At 47.4% G+C, this 19,999-nt stretch overlaps 1 protein-coding gene across 7 annotated transcripts in view; it reads left to right on the forward strand.

The window, feature by feature from the left end:
• The window catches only part of LOC144129430 (uncharacterized), a 71,960-nt gene that overhangs the window by 11,908 nt on the left and 40,053 nt on the right, over positions 1-19,999 (forward strand). For all 7 annotated transcript variants that reach the window (XM_077663594.1, XM_077663598.1, XM_077663593.1 and 4 more), the window contains 2 exons: positions 5,725-5,921; positions 6,403-6,661. In XM_077663594.1, coding sequence (XP_077519720.1) covers positions 5,725-5,921; positions 6,403-6,661 — 456 coding nt within the window. The remainder of the gene's footprint in view (positions 1-5,724; positions 5,922-6,402; positions 6,662-19,999) is intronic.

Raw genomic sequence — 19,999 nt, forward strand, 5'->3', positions numbered from 1 at the left:
GCAGTATCTGTCTCACATACTGAACAGTGCCGGAAGAGGAGGGATAAAGGAGGGAGTGAAAGAAGAAAGGAAGAAAGAGGTGCCGAATCACCCAGGGATCTTTAACATGCACTGACATCGCACACTTAGGGTTTGGCCTCCAGCGAAGGGTTACAAAGGGGTTTTTGTGCCGCACTGTGTAAATGGTGTTCCTTTTTTCTTGTCATTTAGGCTTTGGCAAAGCCTAGACAGGCTTTGAGGGGTTGAAATGGGCATGTCTACTTCTGCTTTGTTTTCAGTTTTCTTGAGATTATGGAAAAATTTGTGCATGGTACAGAATAGTGCCATCCTGTTGTTTCGCTGTCACACTTTAGATGAGGCATTGCATTTTTTGTGTTTGGTGCCTTTTAACACGTTCACTGCGTAGCCCCTTATCATAGTTTTGATCTCTGTGCGTCGTGGCCCACCGCTGGGTCACCCGATGCTTTCCTCGGGTGCGGCGTGACACACTGGTGGGGCACACTTCTGAGGCTGTTTTTTCCGCTTGCTGAAAGATGGCTCTGCTGGCATTTTCGGTCGCAGCGTGCGCGGGCTACATCAATCATGTATGCTAGCGCAGAAAATCATCACGTGGTTCAGTTTCCCGTGCATTTCCTGGAAGTTGCATCCCCTGGGGCCGCATTTTATAAGAATCCATTGTTCATTTTCCGCTCCACTTCGCGTGACGTAAGCCTGACGGAATCATCAGACGAAAGCAGCAGTCGACCAATCACAGAAATGAAAAGCAGCAGATACCAACGTTGACGATAGCCTTCGCCATTCGTTGAGCGCTGTGGTTCAATATGGGCTGCAAGGTGCATCCACTAGTGAGGTCCGGTCGCCAATGAGCCAATAGTCAGGTCGCTTCCCACGGACGTTTGAACGGCATGGCAACGTCATCGATGAATAATGACCTGACGTAAAGGAGCAAATTGATCATAAAAACAAAATGTATAATGGATTCTTGTAGCTTACGGCATCTGGAGAATTTATCGAGTCATTTATTACCGCGTCTCTTCTCGCTTCATGCCCACCCAGTGAACGCCCTGAAGCGCATTCTCAAAGATGTCCTTGAAAAACGGCGCCCTTTCTGTCTACAAAATTTCTGCTTTATGCAACTAGAGCGCGGCCAAGAGTTTCGGTCGTTCTGGTCCGAACAAGTGCCAGAGCACTTGTTGCTCTCGCACCCTCTATTCCTTTTTTCTTGGGCATGCACAAGTTTCCACAATAAAGAGTTTGCGTTTTGAAGCCGTTGCCTGCTACGTTTACTACCCACCGACCAGCTCCCATTTGTGGGGCAACGCCACGTGACCCTGCGTTTCAGCATTCACTAAGCACGAAGACTCAAGAACAGGACCTCCAACTCGACATTTTATTGAAGTACTTCCAGCATTATTTTCGGAAGAAAAAAAAACAGTTCAAATCACAGCTTTTGCAACTCAACGTCTTACGTGCCACCAGCTCACGATGTCTAAAACGTAGTCTATGTTCAGGAGTTGCACTCGTGCAGAAGACTGAAACATGGCAAATACATAAATGGCCTTCCCGCGCAATTTGCGCAAATCGTAACAACTTTCCTCGCCATTACCCTTGCCTGCTCTGGACTTCTGCGAGCTCTCAGTGATGCGTAGCATCCAGTACATCTCCTTCGGACAGACCGTGCAGGTCCATCGGCCTTTTCCAGCGTATGGGCGCGATTTGTTCCGAGTGTCCTTTCGGTCTCAATTTGAGCTGTCGCGAAGAGTGCGCGTTACAACTCCTCGCGGAATTCGATGACTGGCGACGTTTTACCGTCCACCATTGAACGGACAGCCCATGCGTTCACAACTGCAGTTTCAACGATGAGCTCCACCGCAGCTTTCCTATACCACTTGAGCCCTTTTGCGTAGGCAGTAGTAGTAGGACGTCATTTGGTCACTGTAGTCTACGCCCTTTTTCGCCACGTTGTAGTCGAGGACTGTGCGCGGTTTCATGATCGGCTCACCCTTTCTCCTTTTTCTGCGGTATCAAAAAGGCTGGCGTCATGCTCAGCAACCGTTTTCATCATGAGAACGGGCCATTTATCCAACCACTTCAGCACCTTTACGCCGTTGTGGGATTCAAGACTAAAAACTTCCCCTTTTTTTACTGTAGCTTGTGTAACTTATTTCGGAAGCCCTTTTCGGTTCAATCGGAGAGTGCCACATAAAAATGTATCATCTTTCAACAGGCGTGACGCAAGCGGCATGCTCGCGTTGAAGTTGTCGACGAAAAGTGTGCGACCACAGCCGGTGAAGCCAGCCATCAAATTACTACTACTTCTTCGGCATGCCCCATGCCCACTATGTCGCCACATTTTCCGGCATATATTTGCACTTTCAATGTATAGCGCTCCTTCGTGCAGGCCTTGTATAGCTTGGCTCTATACTTGTGGGCTTTACCAGGGATGTATTGCCTAAAGGCGAGGCACCCACGCCACGGAATCATCGTTTCGTCAATGACAATCTCTTTGCCTGGCTCAAACACTGAGCAGAAATTGCGATTCATTTTTTCCATCAAGGGTCGAATACGATAGAGGCAAACCTGCTGTGCGCTCGGTTCCTCGTTACCTGCGAAATGCCAGAGCCTTAGTAGCAGCAGAAACCGGTCGCGGGCCATGTTCAGGCGAACACAGTTTACGCCGTACATATCCCTTCTTGCCCAGTAGTGCTGCAGATTAGGAAGCCTTACTAGACCCATCTTGTAGGACGTTCGAGTATATGTACTGTTTCCCACACATGTTTGTCTCATGAACCATCATGTCCAAAATGTCATCAGTCAAAAAAAAGAGAAAATAAGCTGAGAGCATCGTTGCTAGTCGGGTGGCTAATTAGCACCGGAGGGCTCGAATACGACATCACTCTAACTCTAGTCGTTATCGCATTCCAGCTCTCGGCAGGTAATGCAGCCTGAACATCACCCTTTTCCGAATCCTCAGATACCGCTTCACGGCAAACGCTTGACTCACCATCCTACAGTTAAGAAGAACTTTCAAATAACTCTTCGAGGCTGTCATCGTCGCTGCTTGAACACTCAACGTTCGCTAGAGCAAAGTTGTGGCGCAGAAGTGGATGGCAACGTATTTGGGCTGTCGTGTGTCCCGGCGGATCCGCTTTCACCGCGGGGTCTTTTCTTCCGGTTTTCTGTACCTCCGTTGAATTTTTGAAAGTCCATCACGATTTTTGAATGCTCGTAAAAAATGGAATGCACAAGGATGAAGACCACGAGGCTTGGCACTGAGAGTGAGCCAATTTATTGCGAATAGGACAGACTAATTCTTCAGCTGAACTATTGCACACAGTGTGAGCACTTTTCAAAAGTGCGTTGCGCATGTGGAAAGTGCCCGAAGAGAAGGCTGGAGCGGGTAGCTGGAACATTTTCTGTACCGTTTCCTGATAGCCGTCACCTTTATCATCAGACGCATTGCAAGCGCCAATGTCAATAAATACAGGCGCGCTTTATATCTCTACCGCCATCTGTGAAATGATAGTGTAAACGCATTTTCATGCATTTGTGGAAGCATATCGTGGCCGCACTGCAAGAAGCGCCTCGTTGTTTGCGCCATCACGGCTGGGCTGCGTTGCGTGACCCACCGGTGGGCCACGACGCAGTGAACGTGTTAATATTTTTAATGTAATAGAATTACAAACCTCATCACGGGAAAAAACCGGCGTTGTAGTCTTATAAGATTCACTGATTGGTCAAGACAGTTATGAAAAGTCATGTTATGTGCCCCCCCCCCCCCCGCTCCCTTTTTCTCTGCTTTAGAAGTCCCATCATGCAGAAAAGAACCCGAGGTTGTGGTCTGTCATAAAATTGCTGATTGGTTGAGATCCTCCTCTCTGCTCCCCCACCTCCGCATTAGAAAGTGATGAACAGAAAGAAGCCTGCGTTGTGGTTTGTCAAAAGATTTGCTGATTGGTTGAGACAGTTCAGATGCTTATGTGCAGCATGGACAGGAGAAGATGAAATGAGACTCCTGCGCCTACTGTTGCATCATCACACGTAATCAGTGATTAAGTGTTGCCTAAATTTTTTTTCTGTAATCGAAGAAGGAAGTTCTTGTGGGTATCCTGATTGTGAGCCTGCACACTTGGGGTTTGAAAAACTTTCCTTTAGTTTAGCAATGATATCTTTGTTTCAGGTGAATTTAGCATCATTCATGTCCAAAATATTGTAAAACGTAATTTCAAGTCACTAGGACTGCGAAAAATGCAGTACTCTCTCATTAATTCAAACTTCAGGGGACCAGAGATTTTTGTTTGAATTATCAGAACTGCATCTTTATAACATCCAGGATATGATGTGATATGATATTGTGAAAAAAATGCCACCACAAGGTGACAGGTGAAATAGTGGAAGTCTCCAAGGTTGCAATGAATGCATTAGCAAGCCCTCTATTTCCATTAAGGCATGAATTGGTGTGTCCATCTCTTGTCCCATTTCTTAAGCTGGCTGTTTCCCTCTATTTCCCTTTTGGATAAAGAGCTTTCATTCCTCTCTGGTTTTATCTGACTTTATCTTCATTTTTGTCTGCCTGCCCATTCACCTACTTCATATTTTATGCTGAGACTGTTTACCTTCCCTTTTACCATCTTTAGCCTTGATGCCTCCACCTTTTAGTTGTCTTGGTTCTGTCAACTTTTTTTTTCCTGTAGCCATGTTTATCGTTGGCTTTTGTTTGTAAACTTTTTAAAGAATTTAAAATCTCATGCACATTGCTTTCTTTTCTTGTGAGTTTCATTAATGCCATCACATCTTCATGCACTCATGTCAACCTGTGAAGTTTTAATCCGACAGCATTATAAGCCTCATTGGGAAAAAAAGAAAACGACGTTGGTCATAAAATTGGCTGAAGGGAAGTGATGTGTCACCACTGCTAGATGTCTTTGGAAAAGAGATGTTTGGTTGTGCACTGGGGTCCGCAAGCGCAACCATGCAAGAATGGCACAAAACTTGATCAACAACTTCTAATGATATTGCACTGCTAACACATAATTGAATTAGGTGTCCCTGAGAATTTGTGTTTACCACATTTCAGATTTTTTGCCGTTAGTTTTTATGTACACTGGTCTTGATTTGTAATCAACTTTCTGCATCTTGTATTCTTGTAATAGAAAACCTTGTTCAAGCTTTCCAGCCGTGTCATCTGTGCTTCCTCTGCTGTGCTTATTACCAGTATTTCACCTTACATGGCTGGTTGTCTGCATCCAGCATTCTTATTTTCTTTCTTTGCAGCTGCTTAATTGTCAGTCCACATCTTCTGTATCCCTGGTTTTTTGCTGGTATATATGCAGCTGCTCGGTCATTCTCAGAAATAAAGTTCAAGTTCAGCACTCTTGTGTGTCGTCCTTGTTTTGGTCTCCTCGTGTTGCTTTGCACAGCTACAAAAGTGGCAGCTTTCACTGATTTTTTCTTTAGGGTCCCTTTAATTCAGATTTAGAAAGTGAGAAACAAGATTGAGCAAGGTTGAAACCCTACTCCTTGAATTTGGAAGTTGATTTTGATGTTCTCTACTATGCTCTGTGGCTAACCTTTTCTGGCTTGTCATTGCCACCTCTAGTGGGTTGTTGCAATTTGAATGACAGTGCCAGCCAGCACTGCTTGTGTGGGGTAATTTTGTGCCTTAGTATTGCACCTAATTAAGCTGCCCTAACTTGTTAATATTGTTGCCTTGATATTTTCCAGTCCTTACAGTGCTCTCATGCGTTGGTCTGTGTGTGGTGCACATTGTCTACGAGATTCGACTTATTACGGTATCTCACGGGGAGTCAAAGACCCTCTACCGATGCGTCAGCATTTTCCTAGTGGTCAGCTGGGGCCTCTTTGGACTGTACGCCCGACGGCTGGCTCGGAGGCTGTTCAGCCACCCGGCTTTCATCAAGGTACGGCAGACTAGGCGCAGAGGAGCTCTGCACTTCTCAAGAAGCAAATTTACCAAAACCAAAGGGAAATTCATGGCAGCGTCCTTGCAATTGTGTCGAAAGAGGTTCCTCTCAGTGCCATTGAGGCAGTGATTATCTGAAACACCAATGACACATTTGATGTTCCTTGAAAGTGAAGGAAGACCACAGGACGACAGTCAGTGGCAATGCGACAAAGATGGCTAACCATTAGAAGAATGGCGCCCAAGGGGAACACTGTTATTGTAGAGGTTATGCTCTGATACCGTGCAGATGAAATTGTTTGCAAACTGGCGTTAACATGTGCATTGCAAAAATCTTGTTAGAGTTACTCTCGGCATAGTAGTAGACATATAGTCATTGCACTGTAGCTGGCTCATTCTATACTGTAGCAAGTAGCAATGAAGCAGTTGAGTTCACTGATGCATTTTGGGCTTATCAAGGTTTCTTCATTCTTTTTCAGGACATTAGGATGCACTCCAAAACCCTGCTGAAGATTAACGCAGCAGCCCTTGCCATCATGCTGGGGGCAATGTTTCTGGCTGTGAATGCTTACAGTGCACGTGCCATGATACAAGGGGAAACGTGTGCTCTGATTGGCTTTCCACGCATAGTGTGCTTGATGCACTTCATCCTGCGTGTCGTCTACTCCTTCTTCTCTCTCATGTGGAACGGACTGGTGTGCATGGTTCTGGTGTCGGTGGCCCGGACGCACACAATAGGTGAGTTTCTACTTTCTCATTTCTTGGCAGCAGAGGGACTTTTATTTTTGCCCCGACATCACCAGACTTCTGCTGGTGTGTTTGGTTGATTAAGCATGCTGCATTCTGATATCTGCTTCAAAGGTAGCATAGGAACATTTCTCTACACATGCCAGACAGGCTGCAATGGATACGAGACTGTTATTCTTCTCAGTGATGTCACTGGAGGAAACATGCACACATTGATTGTTGCCATTTTTTTAAATTTATAGATGCTGCAATCGCACATTTTGAGATTTTAGCAAGGCGGGAAAATAAACTAAATATCAGACACACTGCAAGGGCAAAGCACAAATAAACAGTGGCAAAAGTTCGTTGTCACTAAGGTTATTGCAGGCAGTTGCCGTTCTGGGCAAAAAGGATTACCTATAACAGTTGCTGAAATGCAGCTATTGTTAAAGCATCTCTCTGCCTGTTGTTGAGAGTATATTTGACAGGTAGGTTTCATAGTGCCCTGTCGTGAATTTAAATTAGTTAGGTCGGCTGAGATGATTTCTTTGACTTACTGTCAGTTAGCTCTTGTTAATAAGCGAGTAATAAACCTTACCCTGTTTATCTGTACGTTTTCTAATTTATTTATGTTGGGTCCTAGATAATGGAAGCGTAATCGAAAGTAGCAAGTACAGTTGATTTGTAGGCAAGAAGACAAATGGAAGCCTGCCTCAGAAAAAAAACGCCCTGAAGTTTGAGCTGGCAGTTACAGTCTGTGTGTTTAGTCCAGCAGAGGTCACAGTTTGAGGCATCTGTAGGCGTTCATACCAGAGAAATTTATACCGTTAACAGTTTAACCAATTGCAAAGGGTTGCTTTTATGTTGGACTGTCATAGAAATTTTTTTTTCACAGCTTATTAGCATTTGCCAAGATTCACAGCAAGGAGTAGTATCTTACAAGAGCCTTGTTTAACAGATGGTGATCAATTGTGCTATGAGTCTCATCATAAATTGTACAGTCATCAACATAAGTTTGATTTGAACAGGAATATCATGGACAGTGTCATTTATAAATAGCAGGAAGAGAAGAGAGCCAAGTACTGAACCCTGGGGAAGGCCAGAATCTAAAGTTACTATGTCAGAACAGTGTTCGTTGAAGGCTATGTTTTGTTTCCTATTGATAAGGTAAGCTAAAATCCACCCTACCAACTTTACATTTTTAAGTACTATATTCACTAGTTTGTAATTAACTTTTTATGTGAAAGCTTATCGAATTCTTTTGAAAAATCCATGAGTTATGCAGTTGTCTGTTTTCCTTTATTTATTAAAGTGGCGAAGCCATGCACCCTTTTAACTACCATATTTACACGATTGTAAGTCGACCTATTTTTCAAAATTTGAAAATCCAAAGTTGGGGGGGCTCGACTTACAATCGATACGAAAGAATTTCTGGCATTGCGATAAAAGCGTATCTGTCTGTTGGAAAGCCTTCTTACATGAGCGTTGTACCACAGTGTATTTTCATAAGTTGTAATGGTGCGTAGGGGGATACATCTTTCCGTTAGTTCATTAACTTTAGCAGCGAAAATGCTCCAGTTCACTTCTGTCTCTCGGCTATCAAAATCTGTTAAAAATACATCGAGAAATGAAGATAGGCCTGGAAGTCAGCTCTGCTATAATTGCGGGTATGCTTGACTTTCTTGTCAGTGTTATTAGATGGAATGCTGAAATTAAACGAGTGTAGGGAGTGGTTAGTTATGCCGGGCATGCAGGTCAGGTCTGAAACGAGATCAGAATGGGATGTTAACATTAAATCTAATATGTTAGCAGTGGTATCTGGTACCTGGGTTGGTTGTGCTACTAGTTGAGAAAGGGAAAAGAGTGAACACAGGTTCAACTCATTGCCTTGCACAGATGGGGATGTTATAGGGGTCAACTCTATTTGTTTGCCTGTTGTTGAGAATATATATGGAAGACGACGAAGACCTAGTGGGTGGATACGTGTCCGCTTCTAGCTCTGTGTTTTCGCTTTTTTTGCCTGTTTTCTTGCGTGTGGCGTGGATGGGACAGTGCTCTCCGTGAGAACGAATGCCGAAGACGCCCCTGCGGAGAAATTCCCGACAAGGTGGGCTCATTCTCAAGTGAAAAAACCCAACCAGAATCCTCAGGCGCAAGCTAGGCTTAGCTCGGCAGCGGAGGCCACGTTACGCGTCTGCATGGATTCTGCGTTGTCGACGACAGCTATCTAAGTGCCCGCTGTGTTGCCACCTGACGCAGCCTCCATGTCCACGCAATCGTCAGCTCTTCCGGGCCTCCAGCCTGCGCTGTCTTCCGATGCAACGACTTTGGCCTGTGACATAGACTGCTCCACCGCCTCCGTGCCCGTGACACTCCCTCAAGAAAGTGTGCCCTTTGCGCCGGTTCAGTATTCCCACCAAGAGCCGTCACCAGCGTCTGAGCCACCTCCACAAATGCCTCCCGTGAGTCAAGCCTCTCTGCCACCTGCTGCGAACTCGTTCCGCATTACCATTAAGCCTACATTGCGCTTTGATCTGACTGCCATTCCTGCCCGGAATGTTCAAGCCACAATTGACCACGCTTTTAGCTCTTCGAACTACTACGGGTTTGTCATTCATCGCCGATCGAACACCATCATGGTAAACTTGCCATCCTTGATGGATGCCCAGAAAATGTGTGCAGTTACGCAGATCCCCCAGACGACAGCAAGCATGTCCCAGTGCAAATATATTTTGCATCTGGCCCTGACTCCCTCCGCTGCATGGTTTATCATGTCGACAGCACAAGCCCGCGCGAGGGTGCACGCGAACATTCGCTGCTCAGCTCACGTAGTACTGCAAGCGCGGTCTATGGGGTGCCGGGGCTCATACCTGCTCATCCTGCTAGGCCCATTGACTCTCCCGGAGTACCTTACCTACTACGGTGCGATCGTCAAACCATAGCCCTTCCAATCTCATCGTATTTTTTGTTATCACTGCCACAAAGAAGGACATGTGCAAAAAACCTGCTCTAATCCTGCAGCTGTGGCTGACAATGAATGAACCAACAGTTCCTTGTGCCCTGTGCAAATCGCCGGACCATGACATTCGCTTCCCCGCTTGTCCAAAGAAGAAGCAAGTGAAGGAGTTTCATAAGTCGCCTGCAAAAATGGATACTACTACAAGTAATCGCTTTGCTGCTCTTGCATGTGACAACAACTTCTCTGAGCTTTCTTTATCTTATCCTGCTGCTCACCATACGTCTCCTCGCCAGCGTTCATATGCACAAGCGGCTCACCTTCCCGGATCAAATGGTACACTAAAGTGACCAGTGCATTCATCACATGTGGATACCACAGATAAGGACACAGCTTTAGACAATGCCATCGCAGGGGCTCACCGCCGACTAGACGAACTCACCCAGCTCCGGGAACAGTGTCATTCTCACTCCTGTCGAAGAATTCTAATAACTCGGGGGCAATCATCACAGGAATCGCCTTGGGTAAACACTGGGCCACAGTCGGGTGCCGATCACCTGTTAGCCGTGACTACCCCGACAGTGGATAAGATATTAGCGCTCATGAATCAGGTGACATCCCTCATCGTAGAAGCTCTTCGGCCTCGTCAAGGATAGTGCATCATCTATGATGGTGCAGTGGAACTGTCGAGGCTTCGCTAATAAGGCCTCTGAAGTGAAGACCTGCCTTCGCAACGGAAAGCTGAAGGCATGGGCGTCCCTACTGCAAGAGCGTAATTCACTTCCACTGCAATTTATATTCACAGTTCAGCTCCGCATACGCGTTCGACCTTTCAGGGTGGTGCAACATACGTCAAGAGGTTGTCGCCCTGCTTGTTAAATCTGCACGCACTCCCCTTATTCTAGTTTCTTTTTATGGCCGTCCTGGCTCCGCACCTCCCAATCTGGGATGGGTTCGTTTTCTACCTTCTACCAACTCGGGTATCCCTATTCTAGTTGGTGGTGACTTCAACGGCGCACACACTGCGTGGGGTTACCCATCGGATTCCTCAAGGGGTGCACACATCCAAGGGAGCTTTTCGGATCATTCCTTTCAACTTTTAAACCACCCGAATACTTCTACACGCCCATGAGGTGGCCCGTATTCACCTGATTTGACTTGGTGGTTAGGCCCCGGTAACCCTCGTTGGGCTGTTGATTCTGATACTTGGGGTAGCGATCACAGCCCTATTTTTATCTCCCTCACGCCTACGCGTCTACGGAAAATACGCCGCACTGTACGAATAACATCATGGGACTCTGTACGCGCAGACAATCATTTATCTACATTCAACTCCTCTTCAGCATTGTCTACTCTCTGTGCTGTTCTCGCTACTCACACTATTACCACTACTGTAAATGAAGACGACCCAAACCCGGACATACATCTCTTGAATCTGTGGGCTCTTCGTCGCCAGGCGGATCTTTACGCTACTCGTCACCCCGATGACCTCTTCCTACTCTTCACCGCGCTACCGCACGGCGCGGCGCTATGCAAAGCGGCTAGGCAGGCAACGCTGGGCTGCATGGTGTGCCCGCCTGTCTTCTAGGCAGGGCAATCGACATCTTTGGAGAATGTTTCACGCTATGGAGCGCCTTTCTCAGGTTGCAGATTACACAGAGAGCATTCGCCTCGTGCTGAATGTGGATGAGCATACATTTGCACAACAAGCGACCCGTCAGTTTTTTTCCACACCACGACTGCACCGCTACGTCTCCTCCTGACTTATCGGTTACAGAGCCCTCTGATGGGATTACTTCTGACCTAACCATGGCAGAGCTGCTGGCCTCCATTGAATGACTAAACGCTACCACTACTCCAGGGCGGTGGCATACCTAACTCCTTATTTCATAACTTTCAAGGGACAGCTTTGCAAACCCTACTTGGTACTTTCAACGATGTGTGGCATTCTGGCATCATGCCGGGAAGCTGGAAGCACCCTATTGTGGTTCCAATACCCAAGTCAGGTTAGCCTCCAGTGTCTCTCTCGCCCTTTGTCCAATTTCTCTCACGCCTACCATCTGCAAGCTTTATGAAAGCGTTCTTGCCGCACGCTTGTCGTGGTGGCTGGAATCTCATGATTGTTACCCAAATTCCCAAATTCGTTTCCGCCCACAAATTGGAACGGAGGACGGCCTTCCTCCTTTGGCTGCTGACGTGCTTGCCAACTCTCCGCAGAGTCGCCTTGTTCGAACCGTAATCGCTACAGACATAACAAAGGCATATGATAACATCCTTCACTCTGCCATTCTTGCCTCCCTTCAAACTCTTGGTCTCCCTCACCGGTTTCTTCTCTCCATTCACGTCTTTTTAGCAAATCGAATCTTCACTGTGCGTGTCTAAGGAAACCCTTTTGGTAAATTCACTTCCCAATGGAGGAGTGCCCCAGGGCTGCGTTCTCGCCCCCACATTATTTAATGCGGCTTTTATTCCTCTTGTTCGAGCTCTAGAGACCATCCCTTTTACCCGTGTTCTTGCGTATGCCGATGATATAACCTTGTGGTGCTGTCATCCAGATGCGCCTTTCCATCAGTCAGTCCTACAGGACGCGCTGGATGTATTGACATCTCGCCTCCCATTTCTGGGTCTAACACTCTATCCTACTAAATCATGTTTCATTCGCATTGGAAATAAAGCCGGCTTACGGAAAGCTCCCCCTTTAAATTTTACGATAGATAATTCTCCGATTCCTCAGGTAGAAACTGTTCGTATTCTTGGCCTTCTCCTTCATACATCTGGGACTGGCACCCCGTGGCTGACAGCCACCCGTAAATCGGCTCACACTGCTCTAGGTCTGATTCGTCGCATAGCTATGCACTCTGGTGGCGCATGTGCTGATACGGCTCGCCAGCTTGTGCGCTCTATCCTTCAGCCACGGGTAGTATGTCAAGCACAATTTCAGCGTCTCGCCCGCAGAGAGTGGGACTCCCTTGAAGCTATCAATCGTGAGGCTATGCACGCCATAACATATCTGCCTCGTTTAAAGGGGCTGCGAAACACCGCTTGAACGGATGCCGGTTACACTTCAGATGGATTCTTTATGTCGCGCAGATGCTGACTCAAAAAGAATTACGAGAATCGATGCACAGGAACGGGAGTTATTCAATGAAGAAATTTCAAAATACAAGCAAACAGAATGCTGCCCTCAACTCTATTTTCGCGCAGCTTCCCATTCCCATTTCACTCTCCCAATGACGACACACTGTGCGACCAATCAAAACAGCCTATCTTAGCACGTGGCGGAAGTTTACACTCCATGGTTGCCTGTTCTCTGTAACTCGTTCACACCAAGGCTGGCGGCACCGTTTGCATGGTTACAACAACCATGTGAACGCCCAGCTGACCCAGCGATGCTTCATCGTCACCACGATGGCGCAGAAGGGAGCACTGATCAGTGACGTTCCCTTATTTATGGATCCCATCTCGAGCGCGAGATACTGCGACGGTGTGACAGCCTGCGCAAGATATCAGACACATTTAGCATAGCACGTACCGCTACTGCTTACCGCCAACCATCGCCCCTAGCGCGCTGGTTGGTCACGGCGAGCAAGGAGCGCGCGCTGTTGACGGGAACGCGGCGCCATCTGGCGCCGCCGCCCGGTGATCCTCCACAAGATGACAATGCGCACTGTCTGCTAAATGCGAACTGAACGCATCATTCCTTGGGACCGAAACGAACGCTTATAGAGTGCAATGGCTCGATCGGATCAACTCTGCAAAGTCGCTCTCAGATACATAGAGAGTACCCATAAGTGTTAGTGCTAGGTCGTAGGATGTTTACAGAGAGGCGCAAAGTCCGTCGATGCAAAAAGTAGCCAGAGCCTCTAGTGGTGTATTTTTGTTTTACTTGCTTTACAGTGCTTTTATCTAGGGCAAACAAGTTGGTTTTGTTAATGTAATATAGAACACAAAAACTTGACAAAACTTATCTCTAGTTATTAACACAATTTGCAGTATATTTACTCTTTGTCCAGTCATCAAGCTCGCCCCTCCGTGATGTCATATTCGATGCTAAAAACCGCCACTATACGGTGACACCGTCAGCGCCATGAATTTGTTTTTGCGAGCTAATTAAAATATTAAAAACCAGAGCATACGCGGTACAACCGATGCTAATAGCATCACTATAACTCCTTCTATGCAACCAACGGGCAATACAATGCACTGAAAATGTGTTTCGGGGCCCCTTTAACATCCATACCTGTGCTACAGGAGTTCACCCAACTTAATACATTCAGTGAACTCATCGACCAACGGGTGGCAAACAGCTTGAAAACAGTCTCTCCGACCTCATTGTTTGAAGAGACTTCCTCTGTGGTCATATTGCCAGCTCACAGACAATCGCCCCAGTGTTTCTCCGTCGGTATCAGCCACATACCTGCCTGAGGGGTGCATATTGTCCACGGATGCATCGCATACTGCAGAGACGGCAGTTACTGCTGTGTATTGTCCCCCCCTTCCGCATCTCAACTCTTGCGCGACGTATACCGTGGACTCCCCTGGCATTGGAACTTCAAGCCATTTATAATGCCATTGCTTCCCTTCCTTTCGTTCTAACATTCAATATAGTTCATATTTACACCGACTCCCTCGCTGCCCTTAAACAGCTTAAGGCTGTTTGATGCACATTCCAGATTTCACAACCAATTCATGTGCTCTGCCCAAAGTACCCATGTGTCGCAAATTGGTAATGTGTCCCCGACTTTCCGAATGGGAACGCTATCGCGTGCAGATTTGAACAAGAGAACAAAGAGATCAAACAAAACAAAACGAAGGTGTATTTATAATTTAAAGAAAAGGGGCCAATAAGAAACGGTAATCAAAACAAGGAAAACACACACTCAACATGCGTACAACACTACAGAATAAAAGGAAAGAGTTCACCATGTACTGAGTGTCCCAAGTGAAGCGGGGATGCCTTGCAGACAGGACAGAACACAGGTGGATGTAGTGCGGCGCGCGTCGCTGCTCTTGCGTGGAAGGAAGCGTTAGAAAGGAGCCAGGTGGTAGTAGGAGCGGAGAGGAACACGGGGAGACAGACGCCGGTGGTCTCCCGTCAAGAGCCCGAAGAACTTGGCAGCAGCAGGAAAACCATAGCCAGATCCCGTCGACGGCAGCCCGAAATGCCGGAGGCTTAAAGCAGGCTATTCAGGGGTGCCTTTAGGCAGCACGGACCCTCAACCCATCGGCTGCCACCTCCACGCTTGCAAGGCATGCAGGAGGCTTGCGTCGGTGATCCAAGGGAGGTCCACGGCAGCACGGACCGAACGTCCAACGGCTGCCACCTCCACACTTGAATGACCCTATCTCCGGTGCGCTGTCTTCCTTAACAGCTCGATTTTCTGACACGTCAGCTCTCCGCTCCTCATGCTTGCCACTCTCTTTGTCACCGTCGCCTCGCACACACCCTTCGCACGCGCACACGCGCAACGCTGGGCTGGCACGCGGAGCACTCCGCTGTCTGACGCACCACGTTCACGAATCCTCCAAGGATCTTTTGTGCAACACCATTTCCTGTGCGCATACACTGGATTCGTGGCCATGCTCAGGATCCACATAACATTCAAACGGATGCTGTGACTCACCTTCACACATCAGATTACCCGCTACCTTCCCCTCTTCCCCCATATCCGCTCCTGTCCCATGTTTTCGATTCCGAAGTTCTGCGCCAGCGAGCACGTGCTCTAATTCCTCCGTGTTTGCACCCTCTCCCCCATAGTCTTAATTGGCAGGAGGAAGTATCCGTGCGCCGGATTCGGTCAGGTGCGGCTCCGACACCATCGGTCTGTCATCGGTGGCGTGCAAAAGATCTGCCAGCAACTAACTGACAGGTGCTCTCACTGTGGCGCTGCACTGGACATTTGTGATTTGCGGCACTTGTTGTGGACGTGCCCAGCGACGGCGGCTATTAGAAAACGGCTCCCCTGGGAGGTGGGCCTGCGGTGGAACTGTGAACGTGACTATGTGAAGTGGCCTATGAACCATCATGTCATCGGCAACCTCTGCGACTACCTCAGCGCAACGGGTCTTCACTTTTTCTTTTCACTTTCTATCTCCCGCATTCCTTCCCCTTTTTTCAACTTATGCCTCATGGCACACTTTTCGAATAATAAAAAAAAATTCTGAAGACCATGTCTGCTCAGGGAATTTAAAATCGCCTAGCAAACTAATGGGTGCTGCAGGGTGCCGCATAACAATAAAGTTAAGCACATCATGCAGTTCTGATGTGAACATGGAAGGTTAATTGAGAGGTTGACAACATACACCAAAAATGTATTTTTGATAGTTTATTGCCACGCGTGCCCAAATGGATTCTAGGTTAGTATGGACTGGAATGTGATAGGACTGTATTGTTTTAGATATAGCAGGCAAGGCAGCACCGCCTGGTTGCAAGGTGTGATCGCAATCAGTAAACTGAAAAACAGGATGAATCGTCAAATACCTCACTGTCGCATATATTAGGATGAAGCCAGGTGTCTGTTATTGCGATAATATCAGCCTCACATAGCGGAGTTTATTAAGAATGCTTGTAGTAGCATTAGTCAGCAGAATGGATGTGCAAGGAGGTGATAAAGCCAGACCGCTTCCCCAAAGTTTCATGCTATAGGTTCCCTTCTTCGCTTACTGAAATATTGCTTGCATCAAGGGGAGGGGGACGGCTCTGCTCGCTTTCAGCAAAAGATTGGACTTGCAGTTCCTCAATGGTGTCATTATCAGTGTTAAAGATGTAGCACTTGTGATTAACAACTAACCTGTTGCAGGCGGGAGTTTGCGTAGGTTTTTCGCAAATTCTGTTAGTTTCTTATGTGCAAGACGGGTGGCGGCAGAAAAATCTGACACGGAAAGTTGTTTTCTAATTAGTTTTGTACGGAAATCTAATACTTTCATCCTGTCTTTGAAGGAGGAAAATTTTATGATAATGGAGCGACATTTTGACGATGACAAAGTGCCTAGACGATGGGTGCGTTCAATGCTTAGTTGTGTGGATTTGTCATCTAGTTCTTCCAACAACGTAGCAAGCGTTTTCAGTCTCATTCGATAATTCGCTTTCATTAGGAGTGCCATGAAGGATCAAATTATTCCTTCTCGACTGGTCTTCCAGCCTATCTAAACGAGACAGCAGTGCCGCTTGGTGCGATGTCAGACGTGTAGTGGCGTCCTGAATTGAAACCATCTCAGGCTTGATAGTATTATGAATATTAGTTTTCGATTGAAGAACTTCAAGGCGGTTGAATACATCGAGTATTTTGCTTTCTAGTGATGCTTGATTGCCTTTAATGATCTTAACGTCTGTGCAGAGCTGGGTTCGACCTTTAGATAATTTAAAGGTCCGGTCGTTGATGCTTGTAAGCATTGCTAATATAGACGTTTTAGGATCACCATTTGTTTCTGACCTTGAACTGCCTGGGTGCAGATTAGGTGGTCTGGGGTTGGTTTCAATGTCCCAAGAGCAAAGAAGTACAATCGATACATCAGCACATTCACTGAAGGTCGCATGCAGTACATGTGGACATGGGAGCAGAAAGAGAAATCAGTTGTCCGATCTTTTGGCATAAAGCGCATAGCCTCTGCAGACCTATGGAACGTAGAACAGAGTTGAGTTAGCCATGATGGCGGGAAGGCTGCTCCCATGTCCACTGAAAGTGCAGTCGAGATGTGGCCGGTTTAAGCAGGCCGCCAAGCAGGCTGCTGTCCCAGATCCGGTCAACACGTGTGGTGAGGCGATAGTAGTGCAGGTGGTTGGTAGTCCTTCTAACGATGCGCACGCAGGTGATGGTTCTTCTATTTTCATTGACCATGAAAAACTGGGGCTAGTCACGAAGCATGGCGAGGCCAGCATGCAGGACGTTGCCAGGGCCATTATAACCTGCGGAACGTAGAGCAGAGTTGCGTTAGCCATGGTGTCGGGAAGGCTGCTGCCATGTCCACTCCAAGGAGTGGACATGGGAGCTACCGTATTTACACAGTTGTAAGTCGACCTATTTCTCAAACTTTGAAAATCCGAAATGAGGGGGTCGACTTACAATCGAAACGAAAACATGGCACTATAAGTAAAGGCGAGACAAACGAGATATCGGGCATGCTACAACGTGGTTGCATTTTTGGTGCGTGGCTCCGTCGCATTGCTCATGGGCTGGCCTTGAGCAGCTGCTATGTCAACGCGCAGAACTGGCATCCCCACCCCGCTCGGGCGGCGGCCGATGGCAGTTATCGATAATCAGCAAACTGGCACCCCACACTCACTCCACATGCGTGGCTGCAGACTGCGGTTGCTGATAAGCGGCGGCGGCCGGATAACGCAATCGTGTTCTACAGAAAGCTCAAGCTCAAACGGGAAGCTCAAATGCGCGCTCAGGGCTCAAGGGAGCGTTGATAGTTGATGGAAGGGCCACTGTTCCAATCGAGGCGGCACCCCCACTCGGAACGGCAGTGGTGCCGAGGAGTGTTGATAGCCGACAGAAGAGCCGACGCCATTCACGCGTAATTTCTCCTTGGCTCTAATGCATTTGACTACTGCCGGCCGCGTTTCACAAGTTTTTAATGTAGTGCTTCGTCAGTCGTCATTTGTGCTCCAGGTCCGGCAAGCGACAGGCGCTTGTTTATGGCTACATTCAAGATGGCTGCCATTCTTTATGCCAAAGAAACGAACAGCTGCGCTCCGGGCCGCAAGTTCGATGTTTGCAACGGGTGATACAGGTATGGCAGCTGTAGTGGGGAAAATTTTCAGCTGTTCCACGCGATGTGGCTGTAGTGCGGGATTTCGCTAGACGACGATGTTCGAACGACGTGCTGCGGGACCGCAGTAGCGATCACGACGGCAGTCTAGTGAGGACGATGGCACATGTGTGGACGAGTAGTTCAGTGACTAATACATTTTCATTTTGGAATGTGGCCACGGGCGTGCCCGCGCGCGGCAGCCGATAGCGGCTGGCGATAAACTGCGGCCGCTGGATAATGCTATCGCGTTCAACTATTCAAAGCCAAGCTTAAACAACCTCGAAGTTTTTTTTTTTTTTTTTCGGAAATGTGATTTGGGGAGTCGACTTACAATCGCGTAACTACGGTACCTTCTGTAGCTCAGAAGGTGGCTACTTTGTGCTACCTTGGAGCTCAAACAAGTATGTATTCAGTTGCGGATAGATTCGACGTGCCCGAGTCATTGGTTGTGCTGTGCACTCAGAGGGTGCTGAACTTTTTGCATTCGGAGGTGATATGTGAACCAAGCGCTGCCGACATAGCCCGCAGTAAAATGGCCTTCCTGCCGAAAAGGGCGAAACGCCCCCCAGTAACGTCGGATGCATCGATGGCTGTCATGTAGAAATACTGAAGCCTGAGAAACCAACTGCATCATACATCAATAATACTCAGAGGTGTATGCAAGGACCAAAACAAGTTTCTGGATGTATATATTGGCTTTCTCTGTTCAGCACACGATGCTCAGGTATTGCGGGAAAGCACATTCTTTGAAGAAGCTGCAGCCAAATGTGGAGACTTTTATATTCTCGAAGATTCCGCGTATCCCCTATTGCCTTGGCTTTTAATGCCATACAAGGACAATGGCTCAAGTTCTCCTTCATGGAAGAAAAGATTCAACAAATTTCACAGCCAACATAGAGTTGTCATTGAGAACACCTTCGGACTTCTGGAGCAACAGTTCAGACGATTATACTTTACGGCCGCAAAGACAGTCGTACAGAGTTGTCATATATATTACATTAAGGATAGTTTCTGGGGCAGTTGGTACATGATCTCACCGAAAAAACAGCGCACTTACACGGGACAGAGAAAGAAAGAAGACACGCACATGTGACAGAAGGAAATCTTCCTCGCCTTTCTTTGGTTTTTGTTTTCCTTTCCGGTATTTATTGGGAGCAATGCAATAAACCTGCAGTTGTATTAGCGTTGTGTTTGTGAGTGTCTTCTCTCTTTCTCTGTGCCGTGTAAGTGCGCTGTTTTTCGGTGAGGTCATATATATGTCATGGAAGCATGGTTTTTTTTTTTTCTCAAAGTCGGACAGCCGGAAAATCCAGACTTGCCCAAGACTGCAGTGATACTCTGAAGTTTTCGCTTCTGATGAAGGATCGCTTACAGCAGTGTTGAACTTGACGCTGGTTAGAGCGTATGAGCTTTGAGTCGAACTCTTCATTTGGGAGTGAAACACGAACCACCTTTCCTGGCTGAGTATTCAAAACTGGGTTTGCCCCCGAAAGGGCGCAGCGGGGTTTTCGGAGCCTCCTGCAAGCACACACCCCGAAGAAGCTGGGCACCGGGCCGGGGGTGGCTTGTACCCATTTTTACCGGTGGGTGTCCGGCGGTGGGTTTCGAGCCAGCCACCTACCGCAGCCGAAGCAGAT

The sequence above is a fragment of the Amblyomma americanum genome, chromosome 4 (assembly GCF_052857255.1).
Source record: "Amblyomma americanum isolate KBUSLIRL-KWMA chromosome 4, ASM5285725v1, whole genome shotgun sequence".
In the NCBI taxonomy this organism is placed as follows: Eukaryota; Metazoa; Arthropoda; class Arachnida; order Ixodida; family Ixodidae; genus Amblyomma; species Amblyomma americanum.